This window comes from Saccopteryx bilineata, chromosome 4, assembly GCF_036850765.1.
Source record: "Saccopteryx bilineata isolate mSacBil1 chromosome 4, mSacBil1_pri_phased_curated, whole genome shotgun sequence".
NCBI classification, from domain to species: Eukaryota; Metazoa; Chordata; class Mammalia; order Chiroptera; family Emballonuridae; genus Saccopteryx; species Saccopteryx bilineata.
In genome coordinates this window covers 53,425,070-53,452,498 of record NC_089493.1, presented here as the reverse complement: position 1 = coordinate 53,452,498, position 27,429 = coordinate 53,425,070, and the positions used below count along the sequence as shown (strand labels likewise).

At 50.0% G+C, this 27,429-nt stretch overlaps 1 protein-coding gene across 4 annotated transcripts in view; it reads right to left on the bottom strand.

Moving 5' to 3' along the window:
• MEGF11 (multiple EGF like domains 11) overlaps positions 1–27,429 on the bottom strand; it is a 390,737-nt gene that overhangs the window by 247,799 nt on the left and 115,509 nt on the right. For all 4 annotated transcript variants that reach the window (XM_066273304.1, XM_066273301.1, XM_066273303.1 and 1 more), the window contains exon 2: positions 2,595–2,700. In XM_066273304.1, the coding sequence (XP_066129401.1) occupies positions 2,595–2,692 (98 nt within the window). In that variant the 5' untranslated portion in view covers positions 2,693–2,700. The remainder of the gene's footprint in view (positions 1–2,594; positions 2,701–27,429) is intronic.

The window sequence follows — 27,429 nt, the reverse complement described above, 5'->3', positions numbered from 1 at the left end:
TAACAGGTGCTGGCCATCATTATTCTTAAGACAGGCAATAATTCACCTTCTGTGCTAGGCACTGAAGACTATTTCCTCCCACACCATGGCAGGGAAGACAGAGCAAGACTCACACACAGAATGAAGTCCTTGCCTTTATTAAGGACCAAGGGTTCAGGTACCCCTGCCCCAGCACTGATGGGGACAGTGGGCACTCAGAGAAAAGGCCTCACCCCAATCGAAGGGGCAGGGAGGGGAACACGGGGGACAGAGCTGGCTCTGTAGGAGTGCCCTGAGCCAAGCGAGTCTGGCAATAAGACCTTGAACCAATCCCAACTCTCTGGGGTGAAGTGTGTGCCCTTGGTTTCATGGCTGGATGGTTTAACATGCTCATTTGCCAACATACTAATAAGGGGCCAGATTAATCTTGTAGAGCTGGGCTTTACTAGCCAGGGGAGGTCTTTCCACTGGGTTTTTATGGTGGAGGGGTATAATTAACAAGGACCCTGCCAGAAGCACTAATCCAACTGGGAGATTCTCCCTAGGCAGTCTCCGGGGATCGGGGCATGTTTCTAGAATGACACAGGCTAGACCCATCCATATGTAACTGGCAATAGAGTTCAGTTGGAAAAGCCAAGAAAAAGGAGGCCCTCGGTATCATGCGGCATCACTGCAAAGCCTCCTCCCTCGGGGTTAAAGAAGCTCAGGGGTCCCCAGACCTCGCTTCAGCTGTTAGGGTCCCTCTTTGTTCTGCCACCAAGGCTATATAGTCAGCCAATGGTCCTGTCCACCTGAAATGCCAACTCTGTGCAGGCTGGGTTCAGAATATTTTCACACTTCCAATTTATTCCTACTGGGCAGGTTGAGAAAATTAGAGAGTCTGGTTTAGGTTTGAACTCATCCCTTGGTGCAAACGGGACCCAGAGACGAGGGAAGTCAGGGTAGGCTTCCTAGAGGAGAGGGACCTGGTTGGAGGCAGCAGGAAAGGTAGAGGCGAGCAGACAGGAAGGAAACATGCTGGAGGCTGGGATGTAGCACAGGCATCGGCAGGAAGCAACTGTGTCTCAACTGGGCCAGGCGGACAAGATGGGGTTGGTGAGACTGGAGTCCTAAAACCAGAGACTAATAGTGAATTCCACCTGCTCTCTCACTCACTGGGAAATAAAGGTGTAAATTCGCCACAAAAGGAGGCCAAGGGGCCTGAATCACCTCACAATCCCGTGAAAGCTTGTGAAAATACATATTCCTAGGCTCTACTCCAGATCTGTGGAATCAGAGTCTCTCGGGCTAGGACCCAGGAGACTCAGTGTTTCACTCACATCCCCAGTGAACCTGGTGTGCATTAAAATGTGTGATAACCACTTACTGCACAGCCAGAGTTATCAACAATAAAAGGCAATAATTGAGCTTTATGGTCTTCAAAGCATTCTTGTGAAACTGGTTCCCTGACCTTCCAACAAGACTGGGAGACGGGGTCATTATCTACCCCCCACATACTTTACAGAGGTAGAAGTAGGCTCAGAGTGGTTCAGAGACATTCTCAAAGTCATAGAACCTTTAAAAAACTCCAGACAGAAATGAACCAAGGTCTACTCATCATAGATCTCGTATTCCTCCCACTTCGCCAAAAAAGGGCTCACTGCCTTCTGCTACAGCCTCCACTCTGCAGGGACACCCCACAGAGCACCAGTGACTAAAAATCATGCTGATGCAGGCACTGTCCCTCTGCCTCCCCAGCCAGTCCCTCCAGGGCCCTGGGTGAGGTGCCTCTCCCTGTCCTGGGACTGGGACATTCACCCTCACAGGCACGGAGGATGGACCACGCCCTTGCCTGTCCTCCTCTGCCATCTGCTTCCCCCATCAGCCCTCACCTTAATTTTATTCATTTGATTTATTAACATCTAAGTGGCAGAGTCGTCCTGGTCAGCGTGGCCAATCAATTCCAGGGTTTAATTCGGTTTTTCCTGATTGGGTCTCTGGTCACTGTCTTGCTGCTCACCAAAATCAATACTTTAACCTTGCGCTTCAAAGTCAGGCCGTCTGCAGGGCCCTGGCCTGGTCCCCCAGGACCTAGCGTTGCAGCCGCTCTTCTGCCTTGACCTCAGCTGCCCCCCCCCTCACCGGCAGTCCTCCGACCCCCACTACATCTGAGCAGCAGGGCCCGTCCCCCATCTCCTCAGGGCAGGCTCCACGTTTCCAAGCTGCTGCGCTGTCGCCAGTCCTAAGAGACCAGGAAAGACACCACAGCATCGGAGAACAACACCCCTGGACCAGAACAACCTGGCTGTGGGTGTGCACTGACCCCTCTGGGCCTCTATTTCCCCATCTGTAAAATGGCTAAGAAATGGAAACGCAGGGAGGAACATGAGTACCTTGCAACTATCCGATTGTACCATTTAAAGTCACCTGTCACTCAAACCCCTGCAGCCTGACCTCTCGCCACACTGAGACTCGGAATCTATACAGCTTTGTCCCATCCTCCAGCGCCACGCTGCCTCTCCAGCAGGCCCTTGGTGGACAGCTTCTGTACCTCCTGCCTCTGCTTTTGTCCCAACAGCGCGAAGCCCCGGTGAGGTCCCTGGGGAGTGACTGGCCATCTGAGACCTATATCTTACCTCTCCCAGTGGCTGCACACGTTGGGGTCCTCTGGGTTCAAAGAGAGGACGGTTTGCAGGAGGGAGAAGACAATGAGCCTGGTCCCTGAGTGTGCCATCCCGGGCCCTGTGTGGGAGAAACAAAGGAGGCAGCGTCATTCATCAGCCCGTTTTCCTAGGCATCAGTTTGGCACTGAGACTTCTCACACGAAGTGGCTGAGCAGACTGCCTAAGCAGATGAAGTTTCCTATCGTTGTGTAATGAGCATTTGATATTTTTACACTTGCAATCTTTGAGTAACATGGTAACACTTCACGGGTTCTGAGTAACGGGGGAGTAGGAAGCCTGACTCAGGGAAAAGTCAAAATTACAAACCAGGGCTTCTGAAAGTTCTTTGGCTCACGAACTGCTTTGAGAATTTAGTGAAAGTTAGAGGCTTCCTCCTTTAAAAAATGTCCCCTCACACACAACATTTAGCTATGATTTCAGGGTGTCCTCAGGCCCCTGAGCCCATCCTTGGACCAAGAACCCTTGATTTAACTACTTTAAAGGCAATGCCCCCTCTGTTCTCTCATCCCTCACTCTTTGCCCACTCCCCTCCTCTCCCTACCCGCCCCGTGCCCTGCCCTGGAGAATGAGAAGGTGTCGGCTGTGGCCCTGAGGGAGCTGAGCTGAGAAAACCCTTCCGGGCAGCTCTGGTCAAGCAGGCCATCCAGAAAGCCGCACCTTGCTTCTCTTGCTCTGATTGGATGTAAAGTCACCAATAGCCAGAGTGATGTAAATCACTGCACATCATTCCCACCATGGGCAGCTTGGTAGGGTTTGATCAAGAAAGCGGCTTGTTGAGATTAATCCAGGTCCCTAAAGTGACAGCCTGTACAAGCATTAAGTGTGTCTACAAAGAATACCAATCCCTTTGGTCCTCTAAACTAAGGGTTCCCCAATAAAGAAGTCCTCATAGAGGCAGAGAACTCTTCCAGGTGGAAGTGGCTGAAATGAGCCCAGAGGTTCCTTCCTGTCCTAGCTCCCTAGGACTCTGTGGTCCTAGAGCCTTAGAGAACTTCCCAAAGGTTCCCACTGAGTTGGGGTACAGAGGGCCCCAGAGCCACCTCCCGGGACCTGGGATTTCTATGTGCTTATGCACCAGCTATAGACTGAATGGACACTATGACTCACAGAGATGGCACTATTTTTCATGTGTATACAGATGCTATCGTGACTTGATTAAAAGCCTACTGAATTCAGAGCAGCTTTTCTTTTCAATCAGCCACACTAAAAAATGCTATTTTCAATTTCTATTAACTGGGGGTGGGGATGGTATAGATAATATTTCGACAATGGAAAGGGGTCTCCATCTTGAAATGAGGTTGACGATTTCTAGTTCATTGGCTCTGAGTGTACAGATGAGGAAGCACTTACCCTTTGTGGGGACAGAGAAGAGTAGCATGCATGTCACATGCCCCTACTTGTACTCAGAGGAAGCTAAATGGAGCTCCTGTCTTCATGAAAGGTTAACCGCCCTCCTCCCTATCCCCAATAATGTCCTTGTTAAATTCTTTCTTAGCAGCTCCTTCAAAGATAAACAAATTATCACCAATTCTGTAAAGCCGTGGGGGTCCAAGTTAATGATTAATGGGGTTTTTCTCTCTAGTTGAGATCTGGAAATAATCTGGTTAAATGTATTCTAAAAGTCAGTTAGGAAAGGAAAAGCGATCCTGGTGTTTCTGCTCAATTTGCAGAGTCCAGAAGTGGGCAAGCCACAGCCACCGCACCCGCAGCCCACGGAGACCTAGATCCACCTCCACAGAACGCCCTTCACAAACTGGAGTCTGCACAGCAGTCTCGAGCTGCAGATCCTTGCAACCCACTGTCCTCAAAGAGGAGGAGCTACCTCTGGCACAAGAAAGAGCCTGCCCAGATGCGGCATTGAGTTTCGTCGATGAGCATATACGTCCAGGGTTTGTGCTGATCAGACATTAAATAAATCAAATGAAAAAATAGACAAAGGGGCACCGCACTCTGAAAGGCAAGGAGTCTGAATGCCAACTGCAGAGAATGCCTCATCGTGGTTATCTCCGCAGCCTCGTCTCATTACTTTGGCTGCTCCTGGAATCTGCAGCATTCTCCTGAAAAGACCCTCCAACTGCATCTTCAAACTTATGAAGCTGAGAATACCAAAGGACAAGGCCACTTGGACAAGAGAAAATTGTTCCTCTGGCCCCTTATGATCCATGGAAATAGGAAAGGGGTGGGAAACAGAGGTGCCTTGGATCATTGCTATAATTGGGAAATGTATTTATTTATTTATTATTCAGTGAGAGGAAGGGAGGCAGACAGACTCCCACATGTCAGGATCCAACCAACAAGCCCACTAAGGGACTACGCTCTGCCCATCTGGGGTGTTGCTCTGTTGCTCAGCAACTGACCTCTTCTTAGTGCCTGAGGCAGAGGCCATGGAGCCATCCTCAGTGCCTGAGGCCAACTCACTCTAATGGAGCCATGGCTGAGGGAGGAGAGTAGGAGAGAAAGAAAGGGAGGAGGAGAGAGAGAGAAGCAAGAAGAGGAAGGGGTAGAGAAGCAGATGGGTGCTTCTCTTGTGTGCCCTGACCAGGAATTGAACCCAGGATGTCTGCACGCTGGGCCAACACTCTACCACTGAGCCAACTGGCCAGGGCTGGCAAGATTTATTTTTTTAATCTTTGTAAAAACTCATTTCTCTCCGAGTCAGGTCGGACAGGCCAGTTCAGCTGACTCCCACTGGCAGTGGGATACCTGGATACCGGGGTACAGAGAAGGAGACTGGTGTTTGGATGAGCACACAGAAAGTGGAGATGGACAAAGAGAACACAACACAAGGACACAGACATCTAGGTGGCATTTAGCCCAATGTGTTAAGGCTTACAGGGCAGGGGGACTCCCAAGGATTCACACCCTAGTCTTGAACATTCCCATCCCCATCACGTGCGCAGTTCCCCGTCGAAGCCCAAGTCCGCCTCTGCAGTAGTGTGGTGCGGGTGGAGGTGTGTGCGTGGCAGAGAAGGACACCCAGTCAGAGGGTGGAATGACTGCTCTTGGACACCCCAGCTCTCAGACATCTTCTTTGAACCTGGCCCAATCTAAAATCTTACCACCAGCCCTCCTTCCTGGGTCAGGGTGGTCTTCCTTCCTGCTCTTTCTTCAATCCCCCACCCTCACCTCCAACCTTGGTCACACTGCTCCCAGCCTTCAATCCCCTTCTTCCTCAACTGGGCATACCCAAACACCATCCCTCAGCTCAACTCCCCCCCCCCCCCAGGGCCTAGCAGGGTTCACTCCTGCAGCGTGCAGCCTGGCCAGCGCTGATCACTCCCCAGCTTGCACTGATGGCGTTCTCACATGTTACTTAATCTTTCCAATGTGTCTATAAGCATCTTGAAGGTGGAGTCAGATCCTAAGTTGAACTAGTCAATTCCTTTTGGAAACTAATTTTAGAAGAAAAAAAAGATGTTTCTACTTGTCTCAGCCATGTCACTGAAGCAGAGTGAAGAGTCGACGAAAAGGAGCTATTCCCACGCGGAGGCAACTCACGGCCATTAACTTTAATGGGGCTTCCCTGGGCTCTCTCAGAGGATGGACCCAAAGACATATGCTTATGCAATGACTGAGGGAAAATCAATCCTGCCGCAGTGGTTATTAGGCCGACTCCATTCGGAGTGACAGAGGTTAACTCATCGGGCACCATCTGATTTAGGACATTAATAATTAAATAAGAAAATGCCCCTGGTTTCACTCCGGAGGATGAGAACATGTAAACAGATCAGGGGGTTCCCTTCCCTCTTGGCCATGCTCCCAGCATATTAAGAAGCAGAGGAAGGGAGCCAAGTTCCAGAGGTGGAAACACTTCTTTCCCCGCCGAGGGGTGTGTATGCTGTACACCTCATGAACAGGGCGTGGGGGTTGAAGAGGAGAGAAGGTGGCCAGAAGGTGAATCGCTGACACCTGCCCAGAGGTGTAATCTGTCTGCATACCTGCCATGGCCATACTGATCAACCGGGGACCCCTGGAGTGGCACCTGCCCGGCCAGGGCTGTGCTGTGGAGGACATGGAGACATAACCCGTGCCAGCTGCAGTCTCCTGAGAGGACGAAAGCAGCTGGTGGTTAAGTCACAGCCTCTGGAAGACGTTGTGAAGGGGATGGGACTTAAGATGGACAGAATATGGAAAGTTAGAGGGCAAAAAGGGGGCGTTTCTGAGGCAGGCACAGCATGAGCAAGCGCTTGGAGGCAGGACTGGGGAGGGGGCATAGGAGGGGCTGGGCAGCAGGGCGCCTGCATTGCATAGTAGTGTGGGAAATGTGGGAACTGGGAGGCATTTCCAAAGTTGGGTTCTGTGGAACACTAATGCCAGGAGACGTTGACAGAATTCTCCCAGACAAAGGTGTCGGAGTGAGTAAGTTCCAGAGCGCTGCATGCTCTGTCCTCATCGTAAACACCCACAGTGTATCTTAGCGCACCTGAGGCTCTGAGGAGACTGGACTAAAGACTGCTGTGCTTTGTCTCACCCAGTTTCCCACTGGACTCCTTCTAGTGACCATTCTAAGAGCAGAGGTCCTCCGCCTAGGTCAAGTCTGAAGAAAGGCCTGGTCCTGTCGATCCACATCCTTAGAGTTTGTACTCACTTATTTATGCTGACACATGAGGGTCTTTGTGCCTGGCAGGTGATGTCAAAGGGAACCTGTCAGTGGGTAGTTAAGAGGCTCGGGCATCCTCTCCACCTGGGCCTTGGCTCTGGCCTGGTGGTTCTGCAGGCTCAGCAGGTCTTGGAGATAGTGGCGTCCCTGGAAGGGCCTTGCTGTCTGCTGGGGCCCCACCATCACCCGCACCTGTGGAGTCCAGCCTATCTCTCTGGTGGCAGCACACATCTGGCCAGACAGCAGATGCTCACGTTGGCTAAGATGCATAAAACTGGGGCAGAGGGCAGACAGACAAACAGATGGCCTCTGCCCTGGGGTCTGTTGTTATGACCTCACAGTCCATCTGTGCAAAAATCCTCCCCCACCTGCTTTGCTTCCACCACCTGCCTAGTCCTGACTGTGCCGAAATCTGGGACACAGGAGCCTGGTCCACATTCCTGGAACCTGCTCTCTGTTCACCCCAGTCTCTTCCTGGGAGCCCTTCCTTCTCAACAAATATGCATTAGTGCCAGTGGTCAGCACTCTGTTATGGGCCCTGAGAGGTTTCCACTCACACAAAACTGAGGATCGGTTGGTGACGCCATGTGGCCTCAGCCCTCTGGCTGGCCTTAGACCTCCCCCGCCATCCCCTTCCCTGGACCACTCCACTGGAACACACTTCACGAGGACAGGGTTTTTAGTCTGTGTGTTCACTACCGGCACCAGCACCCAGAGCACTGTCTGCCACTTTGCTTGTGTCTGGCTTTGGAGAAGTCACCCAAAACCTGTCCCAACAGCAAGTCATACTGTTTGTGTTGGGACAGACACAAGTAATGTGGCTGGTCCTGAGGCTTGGGATGTCTGTGGAGGTGGTTGGCTATAAATGGTTCATATAGGAGAGGAACAATTTCCAAAGTTAGTAATAACTGTTCAGCAATGTAGGACAGGCACAAGTGCTGGCACCTGTGTGTCCCTCTCTCATCCAGTGCCCACGACAGGCATTGCTAATCAACCAAGGCATGCTTTCCCATTCAGCCCCAGTTCAGCATTCCAAGCAGTCATTAGCATTGATCCTCACTGTTGCGTGAGCAGAAACCTCCCCCAGGGCCCATAAAATAGTGACTGACCACTGCCACCCCTACCACTAGTGCAAATTTATTCAGAAGGAAGGGCCAACCACCTCCTCAACACCTCAGCATCAGCCACATTGCTTGTGTCTGGCCTGACAGAGGCCACCAAAGATCTGTTCCGGCAGCAGGTCATACTGCAGGGGGCATGCCACACTGTGTTAATGTTGCACTGTGGAGACACCGATGTGTCAGTGACAGATACAGAGGGCACTGTGACATCCTGAGAGCAATTCAAAGACTCCTACCGAGGCCACACTGGGGTATGTCTGCCCCCCAACACCAGCACAAGGCGGGTATTGAATCCCACTCAATAGCTCAAGCTGCGACTGGGGGCTGACTGGTGTTCCAAGAGCCCCATGAAAAGGCGCTTTCAGGCTCGGAAAGCAACAGAGGCAAAACCCAAACTGGGACTGATGAAAACAAATGCCTCAAATTCCTCCCAGCATGTGGGTATACAGAGAGAGGTTTCTATCTTCTATTTATAAAAGATACACACACACACACACACACACACATTATTTTTTTCTGAATAAAACAAAGAAAGCCAAGTTTGCAGGTAACGGGGCAAGGCCAAGGCGATAGTCCTGTAAAGCAGACCTTGCCCTTCCTCTGCCCGCTGCGCTCTCAGCTGGCTCCCAGTCCCTGGGCCCCTCTCTGCTCTCCGGCCTTGCTGGGGTCTGATTAGTGTGAGATGAAAGAGAAGCCATGATCAGCCCGTAATTAAGAGGCTTTACCCTTTGCCTTGATGAAGCCTCCAGCCTTCCAGCAATCCCACCGGGGGCTGGATTTATGTGAAATGCTTTCCAATCTCCTGCACTTAAGAAAAAAGTTTTAAAAATAAATCCACAGTTCTTAATCTCCCGAAGAGTGATTCCCTGACCGCAGTAACGCATCCCAGAGCCAAAGTAGAGGCCCTGCCAGGTGCTTGCCCACTAGATAAATCAGAGGAGATGGGAGTCCCCTCCCAAGACATGGTAAATGTCCTCCTCTGAGTCTGGGCTGCACCATCCTGATAAATTCTGCTTTCTCCTTGCCCGGGAAAGCCTCGGGCTGCGAATCCTAGAAATGGCACCACCACAGAGGCCTGCAGCACCCATTAATCAGGGTCAAAGATTGTTCTATCCCCTGCGCCCTCATCCCCTGCAGAGAACAAGTGGCTGGCTATACCCCAGGGCAGGGTGGGCACACCCACTCCTCCCCCCATTATGCACAGCCTCTGGGTTCTGAGCCATCAACCCTCCCCTCCCCAAGCAGACAGCAGCTGCACCCCCAGCCTCCAGCCCCTCCGAAGATGAGGAGAGAAAACTTATCTGTGTTCTTAGGCCATTCCATTTCTTGCAAAGCAATTATCTCCATCTTTCCATTTCTTTGCAAATCAGGGCACACTCAGCTGCCGGTCCCTCCTCTCCAGCCCAGCCCAGCCCACTCCAGGCCTGTCAGCTTCCCTCTCTCACCCCCCTCCCGGGGCTTCAGTGTTCTCAGACTGTGACAGTCCCTCACACCCCGGCATTAAATCATGGCCACATCCACAAACCTTGAAAGACAAGTCAGTCATTCAGGGCCCCGCGGCCCCGTGGGGATCAGTCCTCCTCTGTGCCCACTCTGAGTAAATATTTCTCAGAACACAAGTGCCTGAATGAGAAGAGGGACGGGGCCCCAAAGAATCAATCACCCTTCATTGCAAGATCAAGTCTCCAACCTAGGCTGAACTATGAGGATGACAGGCTGGACAGCAAGCCATGTGGTACCGAAGCTGGCCCCGGGGCAGCCCCGAGAGCATCAGCTGTCCATCGCTCTGCCCCCCAGGGGGGGAAACTGCCCCCAGGTCCCACGACATGTCGGGGGCAGGGTTCATGAGTAGAATCAAACTAAACTGAGCTCAGATCCTGACTCTGCCTTACTGGTTACATAATCTGGATGGATAAAATCACCTACCTGCTCTGGGACTCAGTGCTACATAGAGAAGGTCCTCAGGAAATTATTAATTTCCTCCCAACTCACATCCCCCACTTCAAAGATCCTTCCAACCCTATAACTCTGAGTTCTAACGTTCCCAGGAGGCTTGAATGGAGGGCTATTAATGGGAAAGTCCTCTTCTAGAAAACCGAGGGTTGGCTATATGGTGACTCCTGGGTTGGTCTTAACAATACAATTATCAAGAGCAGTCTCCTCTTTCACCCATCCACGCAGCAAACAGTTATTGAACGCTTGCCAGTTGCTGTGAACACCAAGACGACTCAGGCAGGGCCCTGCCCCGAGACCCCCAAACACCTGAAGGAGGATGTGTGGGAACACCACGCAGCAAGAGGGCAGTAAGCGCAGGATGTGACTTATTTCAGAGCACAGAGGCCTTTCCCCAGCAAGAGGCCTCTGGCAAGTGTAATGAGAAATCAGAGACCATTGCAGGATCGATCGATCCTTAACTTCGCACAGCTCACCCACACGGGACTCCGGCCCATCTCTCTCAGTTGCCTCTCAATCTACTCTTGATCAGGCCGTCTCCTCTGAAGGTAGAGCAGCCCAGTCACCAGCCCCATTCTCTCAGGACTCAGAGCAGCTGTACTTTCCTCTCTCCCTTGGGTCTTCCACCCTGAGTTCCAGCTCAGCTCAGCAGTAGCTCAGCTTCTCACAGCCCAATTCTTGCCCTCTGCCTAAGTCACTGACTTACTGTGTGCCCTGGGAAAGGCTGCTCTCCTTCTCTGAACTTCTCTCTTTGCTTGTCTCCAAGGCTGGGGCCCTCACTGCTTTACAAGCTCACCTACAATGTGGGGCCCTTTCCTGCCCTTCCCCCCTCACATTCTTTGCTCTCTTCATGCTCCTCAGCTTTGCCCCATCTCCCAGCAGCAAGGAGAAAAAGCAAAAGAGGTGGGAGAACTGGATACTTTCTAGCCTTGGATCCTGGAGAACTCATTTCTCTGCTCTAAGCCTTTGTTTCCTCTTTGACTACAAGGGAAGGAGGAGAGAACAGGTTCTCACAAGGATCACTGCAACCCAGTACTAGAAATGCAGGTATCAGTGGCATTGTGATGAGTGGGACCCTTAGCTCCTGCCCACCTCTCTGTCCAATCCTCAGCACCCTTTTGAAAACTGGTCTCTAGTATTGTCCTCTACTCCAGCCCAGTGTCCACACCAAGGCAGCCTCGGCTCCATCACACCTCAGGAATCACCTCTCCCCAAATCAGGAGCTATACACGAGGACCTGTCTGTCAGCGTGGCCATGGCATCAGACTAGGGCAGCCTCTCTAGGTTCTCTTCTGGAACCTGCCATATGTATGCAGACCAGGAGATTGTGCAGCCAAACACCACTCTCCCAAAGCCTGAAGGGTGCTACGCCTGCGCAGTAGTAGTAAAAATGTGCATCTCTGTGCTCTGGAAAGTAGCGTGGTAATATATAGCAACATGTTTTAATGTGTATCTTCAACCCAGCATTTCACATCCACAACATAATTGTTAAAAATTAACCAAGGCCAGCCCTAGCCAGTTGGCTCAGCAGTACAGCATCAGCCTGGTGTGTGGAAATCCCAGGTTCGATTCCCGGCCAGGGCACACAGGAGAAGTGCCCATCTGCTTCTCCACCCTTCTCTCTCTCATTTCTCTCTATCTCTCTCTTCCCCTCCCACAGCCAAGGCTCCATTGGAGCAAAGTTGGCCCGGGTGCTGAGGATGGCTCCATGGCCTCCACCTCAGGTGCTAGAATGGCTTCGGTTGCAGCAGAGTAACAGCCTAGATGGGCAGAGCATCACCCCCTGGTGGGCATGCTGAGTGGATCCCAGTTGGACACATGCAGGAGTCTGTCTGTTTGCCGGCCCCTGCTTCTCAGTTGGGGGGGGGGATTAACCAAGGCCAAGGATACCTTCAAGACTATTTGTTGTATCATCTCTTAATAAAGAGATATTTTATTGTAGCATTGAAACAACCTAAATGTCTAAATCAGTGAGGCCCTTGCTAAATAATTTCCACCATCTCTTTATAACAAAATACTATGCAAACATTAAAATGTCAATGTGTGAAAAATAGGGAATCCTACATTTTTATAGAACAGGAATAGTGTCATCTTCAGGTAGGGAGCGACTATCACAGGAGTTGTGCTTTCTAAATCAAATTTTTATGTTGTTACTGTAGTGTTTCTTACAATGAGCATTATTATCACTATAATTGGGAAAACAAAGATAATTTAATATACATTTTCCATGTTCACCAACATGGAAAGATGACCCTGATGTATAATTATATGGAAACACAGGTTACAAAACAGCATAAACTTTATGATCACATGTATATAAAATGTTGTGTGCATGTATGTGATGTGGTATGTTGAGAGAGAGTGAGCAATAACAGAAAGATGTACAGCAAGACATTAAAAATGTTAACACAGGTCCTGGCTGGTTGGCTGAGGGGTAGAGCATTGGCCTAACGTGTGGATGTCCTGGGCTCGATTCCTAGTCAGGGCACACAGGAGAAGCAACAATCTGCTTCTCTACCCCTTATCCCCCTGCTCTCTCTCTCTCTTTCTCTCTCTCTCGCTCTCTCTTCCTTGTTGCAGCCATGGCTTGTTTGGTTCAAGCACATCAACCCCAGGTGCTGAGGATGATCTGCGAAACCTCTGCCTCAGGTGCTAAATATAGCTCGGTTGCAAGCATGGCCCCAGATGGGCAGAGCATCAGCCCCAGATAGGGGTTGCCAGGTGGATCCTGATCAGGGTGCATGCAAGAGTCTGTCTCTCTTATCTCCCCTCCTCTCACTTGGAAAAGAAGCAAATAAAAAAATGTTAACACAGATATCTGGGTGATGATATACTATAGTAGATGACTTATTTTCTTCTCTATACTTTCCATATGTTTACATTTTCTATAATGAGCTGGTCTCAATTTTAAAATCTGAAAAACCACAATAAAGACATCTTCATTTCGCAAACAACAAGACAGGGCCCTTCGGGCTACGCTCCCACAGCTCACTCTCCTCCCACCGGACCCTCCTTCGCTGTTCCTTGGAGCACATTTTCCCAAAGAGCGGGGATTCATTGAGCCCGAGGCCTCTAGGGACCCACACAGCTATATCGTACATCCCACGCAGCTCTCGGAGCCATCAAACTAGAGGGAAATTGCCATTACAAGTGAATGGCACGTGTCCATGCTGTGATGAAAAACATTATGTCATCCCAGAGACCAAAAAGGATCTTAACAACACAGGAAAATGTATGGATAACGTATGATTTTTGTCAGCGCTATTCAGTGTAATAAATGAACCAGGTATTCCGGTTTTAAATTTATTGCAGCCCTTTGTCAGTGACACTGATGAAGTCTGGCTTGCAGCCCAGTCAGGTTGGTGGGGGGCACTTCACCTCACTCCAGGGCCGTTCAGTCACCCGCGCCCCCACAGGCTGTGCTCCTTCAGGGGTAAAAAGCACTCGGAGCCCTGGACTCAACTCCTAAGTCCTACTCCCAGCCCTGCCTCTCACCAACTGTATAACTTTGGGTGGGTCACTTAACCTCCGGGAGTCCTAGCGTCCTCCTCTGTAAAGTGGGAATAGTAAGAAAACCTGACTCACAGGGTCCTGAGAAGCCAAAGAGATAAGGATTATAAGAGCCTGTAAACAGTAAACCAGGGGTCCCCAAACTTTTTACACAGGGGGCCAGTTCACTGTTCCTCAGACCGCTGGAGGGCTGGACTATAAAAAAAAACTATGAACAAATTCCTATGTACATTGCACATATCTTACTTTAAAGTAAAAAGACAAAATGGGAACAAATACAATATTTAAAATAAAGAACAAGTAAATTTAAATCAACAAACTGCCCAGTATTTCAATGGGAACTCTGGGCCTGCTTTTGGCTAATGAGATTGTCAATGTCCAGTTCCATATTTGTCACTGCTAGCCGTAACAAGACAAGTGATATGACGCGCTTCCGGAGCCGTGACGCGTGCCTCCCGCGTCACCGGAAGTAGTACTATATGTGAGCGACGCTACACTTTGCTCTCACTGACCACCAATGAAAGAGGTGCCCCTTCCAGGAGTGCGGCGGGGGCTGGATAAATGGCCTCAGGGGGCCACATGCAGCCCGCGGGCCATAGTTTGGGGATCCCTGCAGTAAACAGACTGGGTAAAATATGGTCATTGTTCTCTTGCTGGGGGGTGGGGGGTGTAAGGGAGAGAATCAGTTTATTAGGATCCTCCAATAAAGATGGCTTCCTTGGGGTGAGACAAGTCTGCCAAACAGAGAGAAAGGGACTGAAGATGAATTTGAATAAGTTTGTGACTTAGCCCAGCTGACCCACAGTCTAAGCCTGAGATGATTCCAAGTCTGGAACCAGAGCCCAACTTGGCTGCGTTTCTGACCTGGCTGGGTCAACCATCTCCATAGCCGCGTGCATTTGTAATAACAGTTCCCCGGAACCGTTTCCTGGGGGAGCAAGATGCTCACTCACCTTCCAGAACTTCAGCACCCCATGCCCCCACCCCCAAAGGAAGGAGTCACCAAAACAGCACGGTGGTAGATAAAATAATCTGTCCCTTCTCACCCCAAGTTTAATTTGCAGAATGGCACACAACTCCCAGATTCATCGTGTTCCTGGCCTAATTATTTGTTGTTTATTTCAGTATTTTCCAGGAAATTGTTCATTAAAGATAAAAGCACCTGCTTACTGTAAGAGAACGTTACACAAAGACTCTGGCATGAGGGCTTGGGAAGAACATTAATTAATGAAGTGAAACCGAACAAACATGCTATAAATTAAAGGTCTAAAAAGAAATGTCTGGCGTTCAGTGGATTACGATAGAGGGCTGAGATGAAACGTCATATTTTACAGTGGTGTTGAAAAAAATGGGAGGGGAAAAAAATTACAAAAGGTGACAGAGGTAACTATCTATTTCTGGAGCAACTGAAGCCTATGCTTCCATTAAGAGAATTATAAATCAATTCTGTTGTGTCTGGGGGCATATACGCACGGTGTGTGCTAAATTAAAAAGCCTAGCATGTCAGAGCAGCTCCTTGCAAGGGTTGGATGGAGCAATGCCAACTGAGGCCCTTAGGCCTAAGAGAGGCATAGCAGGTTATGAGGAGGATGTGAGGAAGATTTGAGTCATGTCACTGAGTTAGGTCCAGCTGGGCACAAGTCATCCTGAGCACCAATGTCCAAGAAAAAACTGTAACCAAATCTCGATTAACTGGAATGCCGTCAAACCAGCTGGCCACACCCACTGGTACAGTCGGGCTGGGTTTTCGTGTGGTGTTTTTGGGTTTTTTTACAGAGACTGAGAGAGAGAGAGATAGGGACAGACAGACAGGAACGAAGAGAAATGAGAAGCATCAATCATCAGTTTTTCGTTGCGACACTTTAGTTGTTCATTGATTGCTCTCTCATATGTGCCTTGACCTTGGGCCTTCAGCAGACCGAGCAACCTCCTGCTCGAGCCAGCGACCTTGGGTCCAAGTTGGTGAGCTTTTTGCTCAAACCAGATGAGCCCGCGCTCAAACTGGCAACCCCGGGATCTCGAACCCGGGTCTTCTGCATCCCAGTCCGACGCTCCATCCACTGCGCCACCGCCTGGTCAGGCTCATGTGGTACTTTCCACCCCAGAGCCAGAGAGACTTTTTTCCCTCTCCTAAAAGCAGTCTGCAGGGCTGGCATCTTTGCTGATAATTTACTCAGCTTCATTTCCCACACTTTAGATCTATTCCTGAACAAGGACAAGGCCTTTAGCAAAGATGACCCTGAAATCATGCAAAATCCTGATAAATCCAGGGAGATTTGATCCCATGCATCATAATCCATTTACCAAGGCAGAAAAGAAAAAGGGCACAATTGCAAAAGGGTTTTGGTAGCAGGCGTTGGAATCATAGAAAGGTCTTCTCTGCTTAACTCCCAGCTCACCAGGAAATTCAGAAATCTGAACCTCCCATTCCTCCAGGCAATATGGAGACGGGCAGGTTCCCCCTATGACTCTAGCTCAGGGGTCCCCAAACTTTTTACACAGGGGGCCAGTTCACTGTCCCTCAGACCGTTGGAGGGCCGGACTATCAAAATACTATGAACAAATCCCTGTGCACACTGCACATATCTTATTTTAAAGTAAAAAAACAAAACGGGAACAAATACAATATTTAAAATAAAGAACAAGTAAATTTAAATCAACAAACTGACCAGTATTTCAATGGGAACTGTGCTCCTCTCACTGACCACCAATGAAAGAGGTGCCCCTTCCGAAAGTGTGGTGGGGGCTGGATAAATGGCCTCAGGGGGCCGCATGCGGCCCGCAGACCGTAGTTTGGGGACCCCTGCTCTAGCTTCTCCAAATTGCTTCCTGCCCTTTTCCCGGTTTGGCTGATGACGTGCTAACCTGCCGTTGTTGTGCTGAACCATTGATACACAGAAAATGGGAAGCTTGTGCCAAGTCTAAACCATGCTTTCCCAATGTTCTAATTCTGTGGTGTGCCACAAATATCTAAATTTGCCATAACACATACAGGGACTCAATGGGATAGGAAGAACAGGAGGGAGGCCAGAAGCTTGCTACACCATGGGACCCATGAGAGGCCTCTGACACACAGACATCCGGCTGTGTCGAGAGGGGGAGAAGAAAGAAAAGGGGCGTGAGGTGTGCAGGAGCTGGGATAGGGGGCCTGGCACCAACATTTCAAGCTCCAGGAAGCATGGGGCAGTAATGTCATATCCAGGACCCTGGGAGCATTTCCTAAGAATAGTCTGTCAATACACCCTGTTGGATGAGAACCTGGGTGTGGACTGAGTTAAATAGTGAATGTTCAGTCCACTGACCAATCAGGAAGCAGCTCACTGAGCGCCAGAGGAAAGCAGGAAATGCGTGATTGCCAAGAGGCTGGCCGGTGCCAGGCACCTGGCCCGTCTTCCTCAGTCTTCACAGCCGCTCTGTGAAGTCGGTATTATGAGCTCCATTCACAGGTGACGAAATGGAGGCTCATAGTTTGGAAGTGGATGAACTAGATCTGAACTCAGTCAGGACCACCTGCTTGTGCAGCACTATGCTTCCAGGTGTGTCTTTGCCTTTCAGACTCAAGAGCTTTTGTGTGTGTGCATGTGTGCATGCACGTGCTATGTGTGGTGTCCTGGAGAGGGATAGGGTCATCTCTTTGGATCGAAGCTTCCTCCATGCTCACTAAATTTGAACAGAGGAAGAGAAGATAGCATGCTATTGCAAGAAGTCCCCTGCCTCCGTGGTGTTTCATTGTCCTCTGCTGGCTGGGAGAAGCCTTTCTTAGCCAGGGTTCCTCATCTGAACCACAGAACCCAGAAAATGATTCAGTGACTATTTTCTCAACTCTCTCAAGGATGGTACATAACTCGTACCACTCTAGATGCATAGGGAAAAAGCCAATCCATTACATACAGTGGACAGCATAGGGTATAAGGGCTGAATTCGCTCTTGAACCTGATTGACAAAGTACTAGCCGGTCTTAAAGGTCCTCATGGCTCTGACATCAGGAGATGGGTGAGGACGGCGCCTGCCTCTGCTACAAGAACTGGGCAGGGTGATGTTGCTGAGCACAGCCAAGGTTGCAGATGAGGATACCAGACACCCTGGACCAGACTGTCTAATTTACAGTGTCCTCTGTATTTCCCTGTGTCACTCCTTAGCCTAACTACCACCTTTAAATGTGCCAACCTTGCCTCAGCTGTGCTTTGAGGAATCAAGGGAGAGGCTGGGGACAGACCTTTAAGGGAATTAGCTTGACCCCTCACTCTCTACCCTTAGGGCTAGCTGGGGGCTGGGAGGAGGGACAGCAATTGCTGGCAAGAGATCTGAATGGGATCAACAATTAAGCACATACCCACCCTTACCTCTCTCCTGTCCTCAGAGGACGTAGAGTTTCTTTTATTATCATATAAACGGGGCCAGCTTCCCAGCAAGACAGAACAGTGGTTTTGCCCCAGGAATAAGCAGGATCCGCCCAGAAAATAGTCTAATACCTTAAAAAATAAGGGCACTCCTAATCCCTCCACACCTTCAGCTCTGCTCAGGAGCGCCAGGTGTGGGGATAGTCAGGGCAGCTGGAAATGTGCAGCACATTGTGGAACTCTGCGGCCACTGCCCGTGCTTCTCAAGAAACGACGGGCTCAGCAGTAGCCCTGGAAATATCTTTGTATAAAAAAGGACAGATCTAGACAGGAAAGGCGTGTGCCAGACTCTGGATCACTCCACACAGTGGAGATGAGGCTAAAATCACCCCCAGGGAGGAAGGCAGAGGAGACATTTATTTCAAACCAATTTCACCCACTGTGGAGCAATCGCTAAAGCCAAATGGTAGAGCTGTGCGTCTATGTGTCGCGGAGTATAAATGTGGGAAGAGCGAGTGAGCGAGTGCGGCCCCCAGCCTGGAGCAGCTGCTGTGAGGGGCAGAGGCTGCTGACGAGGCTGCCTGTGGCTCTGAGGACAGACTGAGCAGAGCACCCTCAACAGGCCAGAGACAGAGAAACCCAGAAACAAGTCTCTCACCCCCAGTCTGACAATAAATGGCTATGTGACCCTAAATGAGTCACTGCTCCTCTCTGGGCTGTTTCCTGATAAGGAGGGGCTAGAATAACTTCTCAAGTGGGTGCTCTCAACTGAGGAGAGGGCATGGGCACAAAGGCCTGAGGCAGATCTTCCTAACATCACCCACCAGCCATAGGACCACGGGAAGACTTAGCTTCTCTGAACCTTGGTTTCCCCACTTATGAAAGGATGTTTACTGACAGTCCTGTCGTTTTAAAGCCAAACCTGGATTCTAGCTAAGGTCCCTCACAGCTCTTCCCAAGCTCCACAGTGGTCTCCACAGCAACAGCAGATGACAGGGAGAGGGCTCCCTCTCAGAGCCCTCAGCCGCTGGCCCAGAGCCGATGACTGGACCAATGAGTCAACGAGCAGGTCTGTTTCTGCAGGAGACCTGAGGCGGAGAAGAAAGAGACCTGCCCAAGGTCACACAGCCAATAGCAGACAGAACTGACCTCAAAACCAGTCCTTTGGGTTCCCAAATCCAGTGCCCCTCCCACTCCACCATGCTTTCAGGAAAGGGAAATGACGCCCTTGAGCACAGCCTCCTTGGGGAGCAGGCAAGGGGACAGGGGAATAGTGAGGTTCCCCAGGGGACACACTGGATTCTAGGTGGTTTGAACCTACCAGCCCCTCAGTCGAACCCAGTGTCTCTGCCTTCCCAGCCCATTCACCCCACCTTGTCCTAGGGGGGCCTTCCCTTCCTTGGGTGCAAAGAGAAGGTCTGCCATTTCCCTGTCACCCGCAGAAAAGCTTCTGGAATTCAACTTCCTCTGTTGGGAAGCCACCGTCTGCTCCTACTCTCTTCTCCCTGCCCTGTTTTCAGACCCTCAGAAACTTTTCCCCAGTCCTCTCTCCCTAGATGGACAGTACAGCTTTGCAGAGTCTCTCCAATCTTATTTTATTTTATTATTATTATTATTTTTTTTACAGGGACAGAGAGTCAGATAGAGGGATAGATAGGGACAGACAGACAGGAAAGAGAGATGAGAAGCATCAATCATCAGTTTTTCGTTGCAACACCGAAGTTGTTCATTGATTGCTCTCTCATATGTGCCATGACCGTGGGCCTTCAGCAGACTGAGTAACCCCCAACTTGAGCCAGTGACCTTGGGTCCATGCTAGTGAGCTTTTTTGCTCAAGACAGATGAGCCCATGCTCAAGCTGGCTATCCTGGGGTCTCGAACCTGGGTCCTTCCGCATCCCAGTCCGACGCTCTATCCACTGCGCCACCGCCTGGTCAGGCGAGTCTCTCCAATCTTAACAATCCCTCACCCTCCTGTGGGCTTTCCACCAAGCATATCCTTACCTGCTGTCTCATTTGAGCCTAGAAGAGCCAGTTACAGATAAGGACCCTGAGGTGGGACTCAGAGTAGGGGGTGAGGAGGGGCCCAAAGTTTCAGTAGCAGAGTGGGGACCGGGTGACATAGGGACAGAAGGCTGACATTTGTCCATGAGGCAGTAAGTGCCTCACCCTTTCTTCTGGAACTTCCTCTGTCCCTAGGAAACTACAAAGGCAAAAATCAGGGTGCCTGAATCAGATTGCTCAAGGCAGGGACTGTAACTCTCCAGGTAGGTGGCGGGCTGGGGAGATCACTACTTCTGGACAGGACATCTGGCTACCCTCCTCCCAACTCATATACACACTGAACAGTGGTATCCGCTGTGGCCACACACATATATTTTTAAAGATTTTATTTATTGATTTAAGAGTAGGGGGAGAAAGAGAGGGAGTGAGATGCATTCATATCGTGCCTTGACCAGGCAAGCCCATGGTTTCAAACCAGCGACCTCAGCATCCCAGGCCAGTGCTCTATCCACTGTGCCACCACAGGTCAGGCTCTGTCTGCACATAAGAATCACCTAGGGGCATTAAAAAATATCCATGGTTGTGATGTCACTCCAGGCCAATTAGAACCAAATTTCTGTGCATGGAGCTTGGGCATGAGTATATTTTTAAACCTCCACATTGATTCTAATGAGCAGCCAGCGTTAAGAACCACCCACTGGAGGCCCTGGCCAGTTTGCTGAGTGCATAGAGTGTCTGCCTGCTGAATGGTTGTCCCAGGTTCGATTCCCAGCCAGAGCACACCAGAGAAGCGACTATCTGCTTCTCTCCCTTTCCCTTTCCCTCTTTTCTCCCTCTTCCATTCCCACAGCCAGTGGTTCAAGTGACAGCCCTAGATGCTGAGGATGGCTCAGTTGGTCCAAGGTGTCAGCCTCAGGTGCTAAAAATAGTTCTGTTAATTCCAGCATTGGCCTCAGACAGGGACTGCCAGGTGGATCCCCAGTTGGAGCACGTACAGGAATTTGTCTCACTATCTCCCCTCCACCCACTTAAAAAAAAAGAATCTCAGACCCTGGCCTATTGGCTCAGCGGTAGAGCATCAGCCCAGCATGTGGAAGTCCCAGGTTCAATTCCCGGCCACGGCATACAGGAGAAGTGCCCATCTGCTTCTCCACCCTTCCCCCTCTCATTTCTCTCTATCTCTCTTCCCTTCCTGCAGCCAAGGCTCCATTGGAGCAAAGTTGGCCTGGGCACTGAGGATGGCTCCATAGCCTCTGCCTCAGGCGCTAGAATGGCTTTGGTTGCAATGGAGCAATGCCCCAGATGGGCAGAGCATCGCCCCCTAGTAAGCATGCCAGATGGATCCTGGTCAGGCACATGTGGGAGTCTGTCTGTCTGCCTCCCCACTTCTCACTTCAGAAAAATAAAAATAAATAAATAAAATAAATAAGAACCTCCCACTAGGACTCCCTAAGGGCAAAGGCAGGGGCCCACATCAAGACAAAAGCCTACTCAGGGGGTGAATTATCCTGCTCTCTCTCCTTCTCCCTTTCACTCCAGCACATAGGTACCTTGCCTGGGTAACCCCTTCCAATAATATCCTGGTTTTGCCATAGACTCACAGGGCTCCCTTGACCCCATCAAAGTGTCACTGGGTAGCAAAAGCAGGAGTCTGCTAAGCCATGAGTTGCCTCCCATCTCCAAGAAGCAGACAGGCCCAGATGAAAGGAGAGGGCAAAGTTGCTATACCAGAAATGCCCATCAACACCTCCTCATAGCCCATCTATATGGCAACAGAGCAGAGGGCCTTGTCGCTCTCACACCCACCCAGCCATCCCAGGGCTGGCACAAATACCCCAGGCACCAGTCAATACCACCAGAGCCCAAACACAAATAATGAATGAGCAAACCATTACCGGACCCCAACAGGCACTCATGGCCAATCCCATGCACAGGAAAACCCTGTCATTCTTCTCTTGACCCATCTATCTACCCCACCATCGTTTACTGAGCACCCCCAATATGCCAGGCACTGAGGAGACAGCAGTGAGCAAAGTAGGTGACTTTTCCCCCCACAATGGTAGGTACTATAGTGCCCATTGTACCGTTGGGGGAACTGAGGCTCAAAGAAGAGTAATGGCCTGTCCATCCGTGGGCAGCAGCTGAGTCAACCCAGGACCTCTGGCATGGTGATCCCTGTTATAGGACCACCCATGCTCCTCTGCCCAGTCCCACAGTGAAGAGCAGCAAGAACCTTCCGCATGGATGAGAAAGGAGAGATCACTTAGAAGAGGCTAGAGCCTAAGGCAGGCCCAGGCCCGCGAGCCCTGAGGTGGGAGAGCCTGAGGTTCCCCATCCACCTGTGTCTTGCTCTTCCTCCTACTCCCTCCTCTAATGAAAGTTCTGAGCGCTGCAATGAAATTCAGCCCAGTAGCGCTCATTAGAAATATGCTAATGGGAGGAAGCTGATATCATATGTCCTGAAACCCCAAAGGGAGGAGGAAAAAAATTCAATATTGAGTTTTGTCTCATTTCAAAGCCACTTTCAAAGTGGTCATAAATCTTCCATGTGACATGACATAACAAAGAGCTGCCAGCAGCTCGGGTGTTAAAAATTAGCAGGGGTTGAACCGAATGCATTTGACTTTCAAGTCCTCCCTACAGGAAGAGGGAAGGAGTGAAGTAGCTCCAACGCGTGGGCTGACCCATCCACACAGCTGCCCACCTGTGGGCCCTGGGGCTGAGCTTGTGGCTGTGGGAGGCTGCACAATGTGCCGGAAGAGTGAGGCTCAACCCACGCTGAGATGGCATTGAATTCCACTAGGTATGTGGCACTGGGACAAGTCCCTAGAGCAGGGGTCGGGAACATTTTTGGCTGAGAGAGCCATGAACGCCACATATTTTAAAATGTAATTCCATGAGAGCCATACAACGACCCATGCACATTATGCATTATCCAATAAAAATTTGGTGTTGTCCCAGAGGACAGCTGTGATTGGCTCCAGCCACCCGCAACCATGAACATGAGCCGTAGGAAATGAATGGATTGTAATACATGAGAATGTTTTCTATTTTTAACGTTATTTTTTTTTATTAAAATTTGTCTGCGAGCCAGATGCAGCCATCAAAAGAGCCACATCTGGCTCGTGAGCCATAGGTTCCCAACCCCTGCCCTAGAGGGACCAAGCCTCAGTGTCTAGCTGTGGGACTGGCGAGAGCATGTGCCCCTAGGAGGGTCATGTGTGGATGTTGTCGGGCTTATGCGCCATTGGTGTCCAAACATGCTCGACAGTCAGCTGGTCTAAATCAAGAACCAGCTCTGTAAAAAAGAAAACAAAAAAACAACAACCAGCTCTGTTAATTACCAGCTAAGTGACTTTGGATAAATGACTTAATCTCACAGAGGCTCTGTTTCCTCATCTGCAAATGGAGATGGCAATTGTATCCATTGTGAAAATTGAATGAGGTAATTACACGCCGTATCGGATACGTGTAAAAACTCATCAAATGTAGCTGCTATCACTACTGGGCACACAGTAAACAGTAGCTATCGTTTATATCGCCTTCTCCTTTGGTTCCCAGACCCCTTTGCACTGCCACTGATAAAAACCCCTGGGTGTTGTCTCGTATCCCTTTTTGTTTTCAATTTCCTGGGTAACTTTGGGAAACTGGTTTAACCTCTCTGATTCTTAAATGTCTGCTACAAAATGAGAGTGATAATTCCTGCTTTGATCTATCTAGAGCAGTGATTTTTCAACCGGTGTGCCACAAAAGTTTTTTAAACATGCCATATCTGGCTGTTTAGTCAGAGGCATTGACCTCTTTTCTCTTAGATTGTCAAATTAAAAAATGACAACAGCCAACACAACAGTAGCTGTCCTGTGTGAATGAATCAAAATTATACCTATTTTATACCTATTTTTTTTTTCTGTCAGATCACCAGAAAAGTATATCTTTTTGCGTGCTACAGAATTTTAGTAGTTTTATGTGTGCCATGAGATGAAAAAGGTTGAAAATCGCTGATCTAGAGGAGGGTTATAAAAATCAAAAAGATAATGCAAGTAAAAGTGCTTTGAAATGTATAATAAATTACATAGATGTGGGGAATTAACACTACTTCTAGCAGAAAGGCTGTTCTGGATACCAGGGTTGGCTGTGACCTACCCGGGCAGCAAGTGACAGTCTCTCTCAAGACCTCCGAGGAAAAGAGTCTACATTTCTTCCGGACAACAGTGACAGCAAATTACAACTTTTAATTCCTACAGATGTCTAACATAAGCCCCTCCCACTGGCTGCTGAGGGGATGTGCGTCGTCATGCTCTGTCCTCAGGAAAGACCGAGACAAGCCAGTGGTCACCATTTGGATGGGAGTTCCTCACAGTCTCAAACAGTTTATTTTTATTTACAATATACACGGACTACTATGTGGCCCTTCAGTGCACAACCTCATGGGGTTCATGCGAAGTCTGACTAGCCACTCCCACCTCCTAGCACTGCTCTCTACCTCGTCCAATGAGAGTAATCCCTGACTATCAATGTCAAGTTGCTATCAAGGTTCTAGTGCTTTTTCTCAATTTCTGAATTTATGTCACTATAGACCCAACAGCTTGTGGACTAGCATCAATCCAGGGAGTATACATGGAGTAGCTGGAAGGCAGTGGAAGCAGAGAACAAACCAGGTTCTCAGCTCCTGGTCCTGTGTTGCTTACAAAGATTGGCACCTTCTCACGGACTGTCCCATCTCCTTCTCTCCTGCTTGTCCCCTCTTGGCCCATCTCCTCTGCCTTTGCTTTCTCTAACTCCTTCCTATGGGTTCCCATGATGCTCCCAGTTGAAAACTCAGTCCTACTCCAGAACCCATTCTTTCCAAGGCAGGCATAACGTGGACACCCTGCCTGAGCTGGGATTGGGGGGGAGGGGCAGTTCATAGCTACTAGGTCCCTGGATTATCCCCTGAATCTCTTCACCTGCCAGTGAGACCCAAAGGTGAACGAACCTCAGGCATCTCACCTGTTCTATCTTTGTCCTCCTCAACCTCCGCCTCCCATGGAGGCCCAGGCCTTAACAATCTGGCTTCCACCCTGCTCCCTGCTCCTATTTCTGACTCTTGACCCCTCTCTGGATGGCAGCTGGGCTGGATGGCAGCTGGGCTGGAAAGACCCAGCTCAGGGCTCCTCCCAGCCTCCTCACAGGGACTGATGCCTCACCCTTTATCCGATCATTCACTCAACACAGCAGCACCTAGACATCAGGCAAGACCTTGAACATATAACATATCAATCTGATGCTAACGGCAGAGAGAACGACATGTAACCAGGAAGTTCCAGTGCCCATGAGTAGACCCAGACTCTGAGGCCATCGTCAAGGGATCTGAGAGGGGCACTGGCATAGAGCTGAGACCTGAGGGAGACAAAAGGTTAACCAGCTAGGCAGGAGTGCTGGGGCAGAGGGAGAAAGAGCAGGTGCATTTGAGGAAGTCAAACTGGCTTGTTGTGGCTCAAGCAGCATCTAGACAGTGGCACTTGCCCAGCTGGGCAGGGCCATCCAGCCCCAGAACCCAACACACCAATACACACTTGTGAGCCACGACTTTGTCCTGAGGTAAATGGGAAGCCATCAGAAGGTCTTAAATAAGGGACTTATTTGGCCAGATTTGTATTTTCAAAAGATCCTTTTCTGATTAAAAAAAAAAAAAAAGGTGGAAAGTGAATGTTCATTAATAGGAAAGTAATGTTTTTTAAAGACCAACGACTATCCACACCGTGAGGTTATTGACAGCCATCAGAAGGAATGCACTAGGGCAGCACTGGAAGAGTTGGAGGGATTACCAGGACGTACCAGGGAAGAGAAAAGGTCAGAGGCCAGGCAGTATAATTCTACTTTTACAAAGCAATCTGCACACACATGCACATGCACACGTGCGTTTATATATGACTGGAATTAGGTGATATTGAAGGACACTGTCCTTCAATAGAAGAGGGGGATAGAAGAGGGAGATATTGGCAGGGATCCCCTGAGTGGACAGGGTGAAGGACATGATCCAGGGGGGGATGGAGGAGAAAGGCAAGTCAAAGAGAAAATTTTTTTAAAGACCGAGCTAAAAAAAAAAAAAAAGTATAATATGATCCCATTTATGTGGAATTATTTATACAAAGATCTTTGGGGTCTCAGCTTATCTGCCCCATCTTCTGGCCAGTGCCTCTTCTTAGGCTCCATTGGCCATGGCCCCAGAATATAAAAGGAAAGTAAGCAACCTCCCACTGGCTGAGATATGGAGAGAAGGGATTACATAGGGCTGGGTGGGGGCAGGAGGAATGGGGGAGGAGCTGCTGCAGTTGACCTGGTCCACCAGGTCCTTCTATCAAATCTCCAGACCGCACTAGCTGACCTCATGTCCCTCCCAGGGGCTGGCAGCCCTTCAGTCACTGTGCACCCTCTCCATCTCACTCTGCCTACCCAGCTTCCCCCCACTCAGCAGCCTGGGCAATCCCTCCACCTCTCTCCTGTCCAGGCTGCTCATGGGGGTGGGATGGGAGGTCTGATGCCAGGTCCCTGGTCACCTTCCCTCACCGAGAGTGTCAGGATCTGACGGTCCCTGTTAGAGCAGAGGCTACATGAGGCAGGAACCATCTTTTCCACCAACTTACTCCTCCAGGGTTCTAATTGTTGGTTCCTGGACAAGGCCATCAGGGCCTCCAGAGCTGTAAGGAGATGCTGAAGAGACCAGGCAAAAAAAAAAAAAAAAAGGAGCAGGTGCCCAGGAGAGGAGAGAGTCAAGCATCTGTGCCCGATGGCAGTGGCTCTCTCAGCCTCCTCCTCTCCCCGGTGCCCTGGGCTCTCTCACTCACGGGCCCTTTCTGGCTCCTCACCTCCCTTTCCCAAACAACCACAACCACAGACGCAGGGCCTGTGGAGCTCCCCTGACAGTGGCCTCAGTAAACTCCCCCAAATTGCTCCAAAAGCCGCTGAGCGAAGACCCTCCACAGAATGGTGCGTCATAATGCCAGACAGTCTAGATGGGCTTGATTCCTGATTCTGCCAGGTCATGTGACCTTGACACTCACTTGATCTCTCTGATCCTTCATTTGCCCATCTGTAAAGTTGGGATATTAAAAGGATCTTCTTCAAGGGGTTTCTGTAAGGACTGAATGAGTCAATACAGCCTGGGGAGGCACTGTTTTTCATTATTATTCATGACTTAGTCTTCAGCTAAGTCTACCTTCCCACCCTGTCCCCATGCCCAGGTTCCTTCCTGAGCTGGACAGACCACACCTCCTGTCA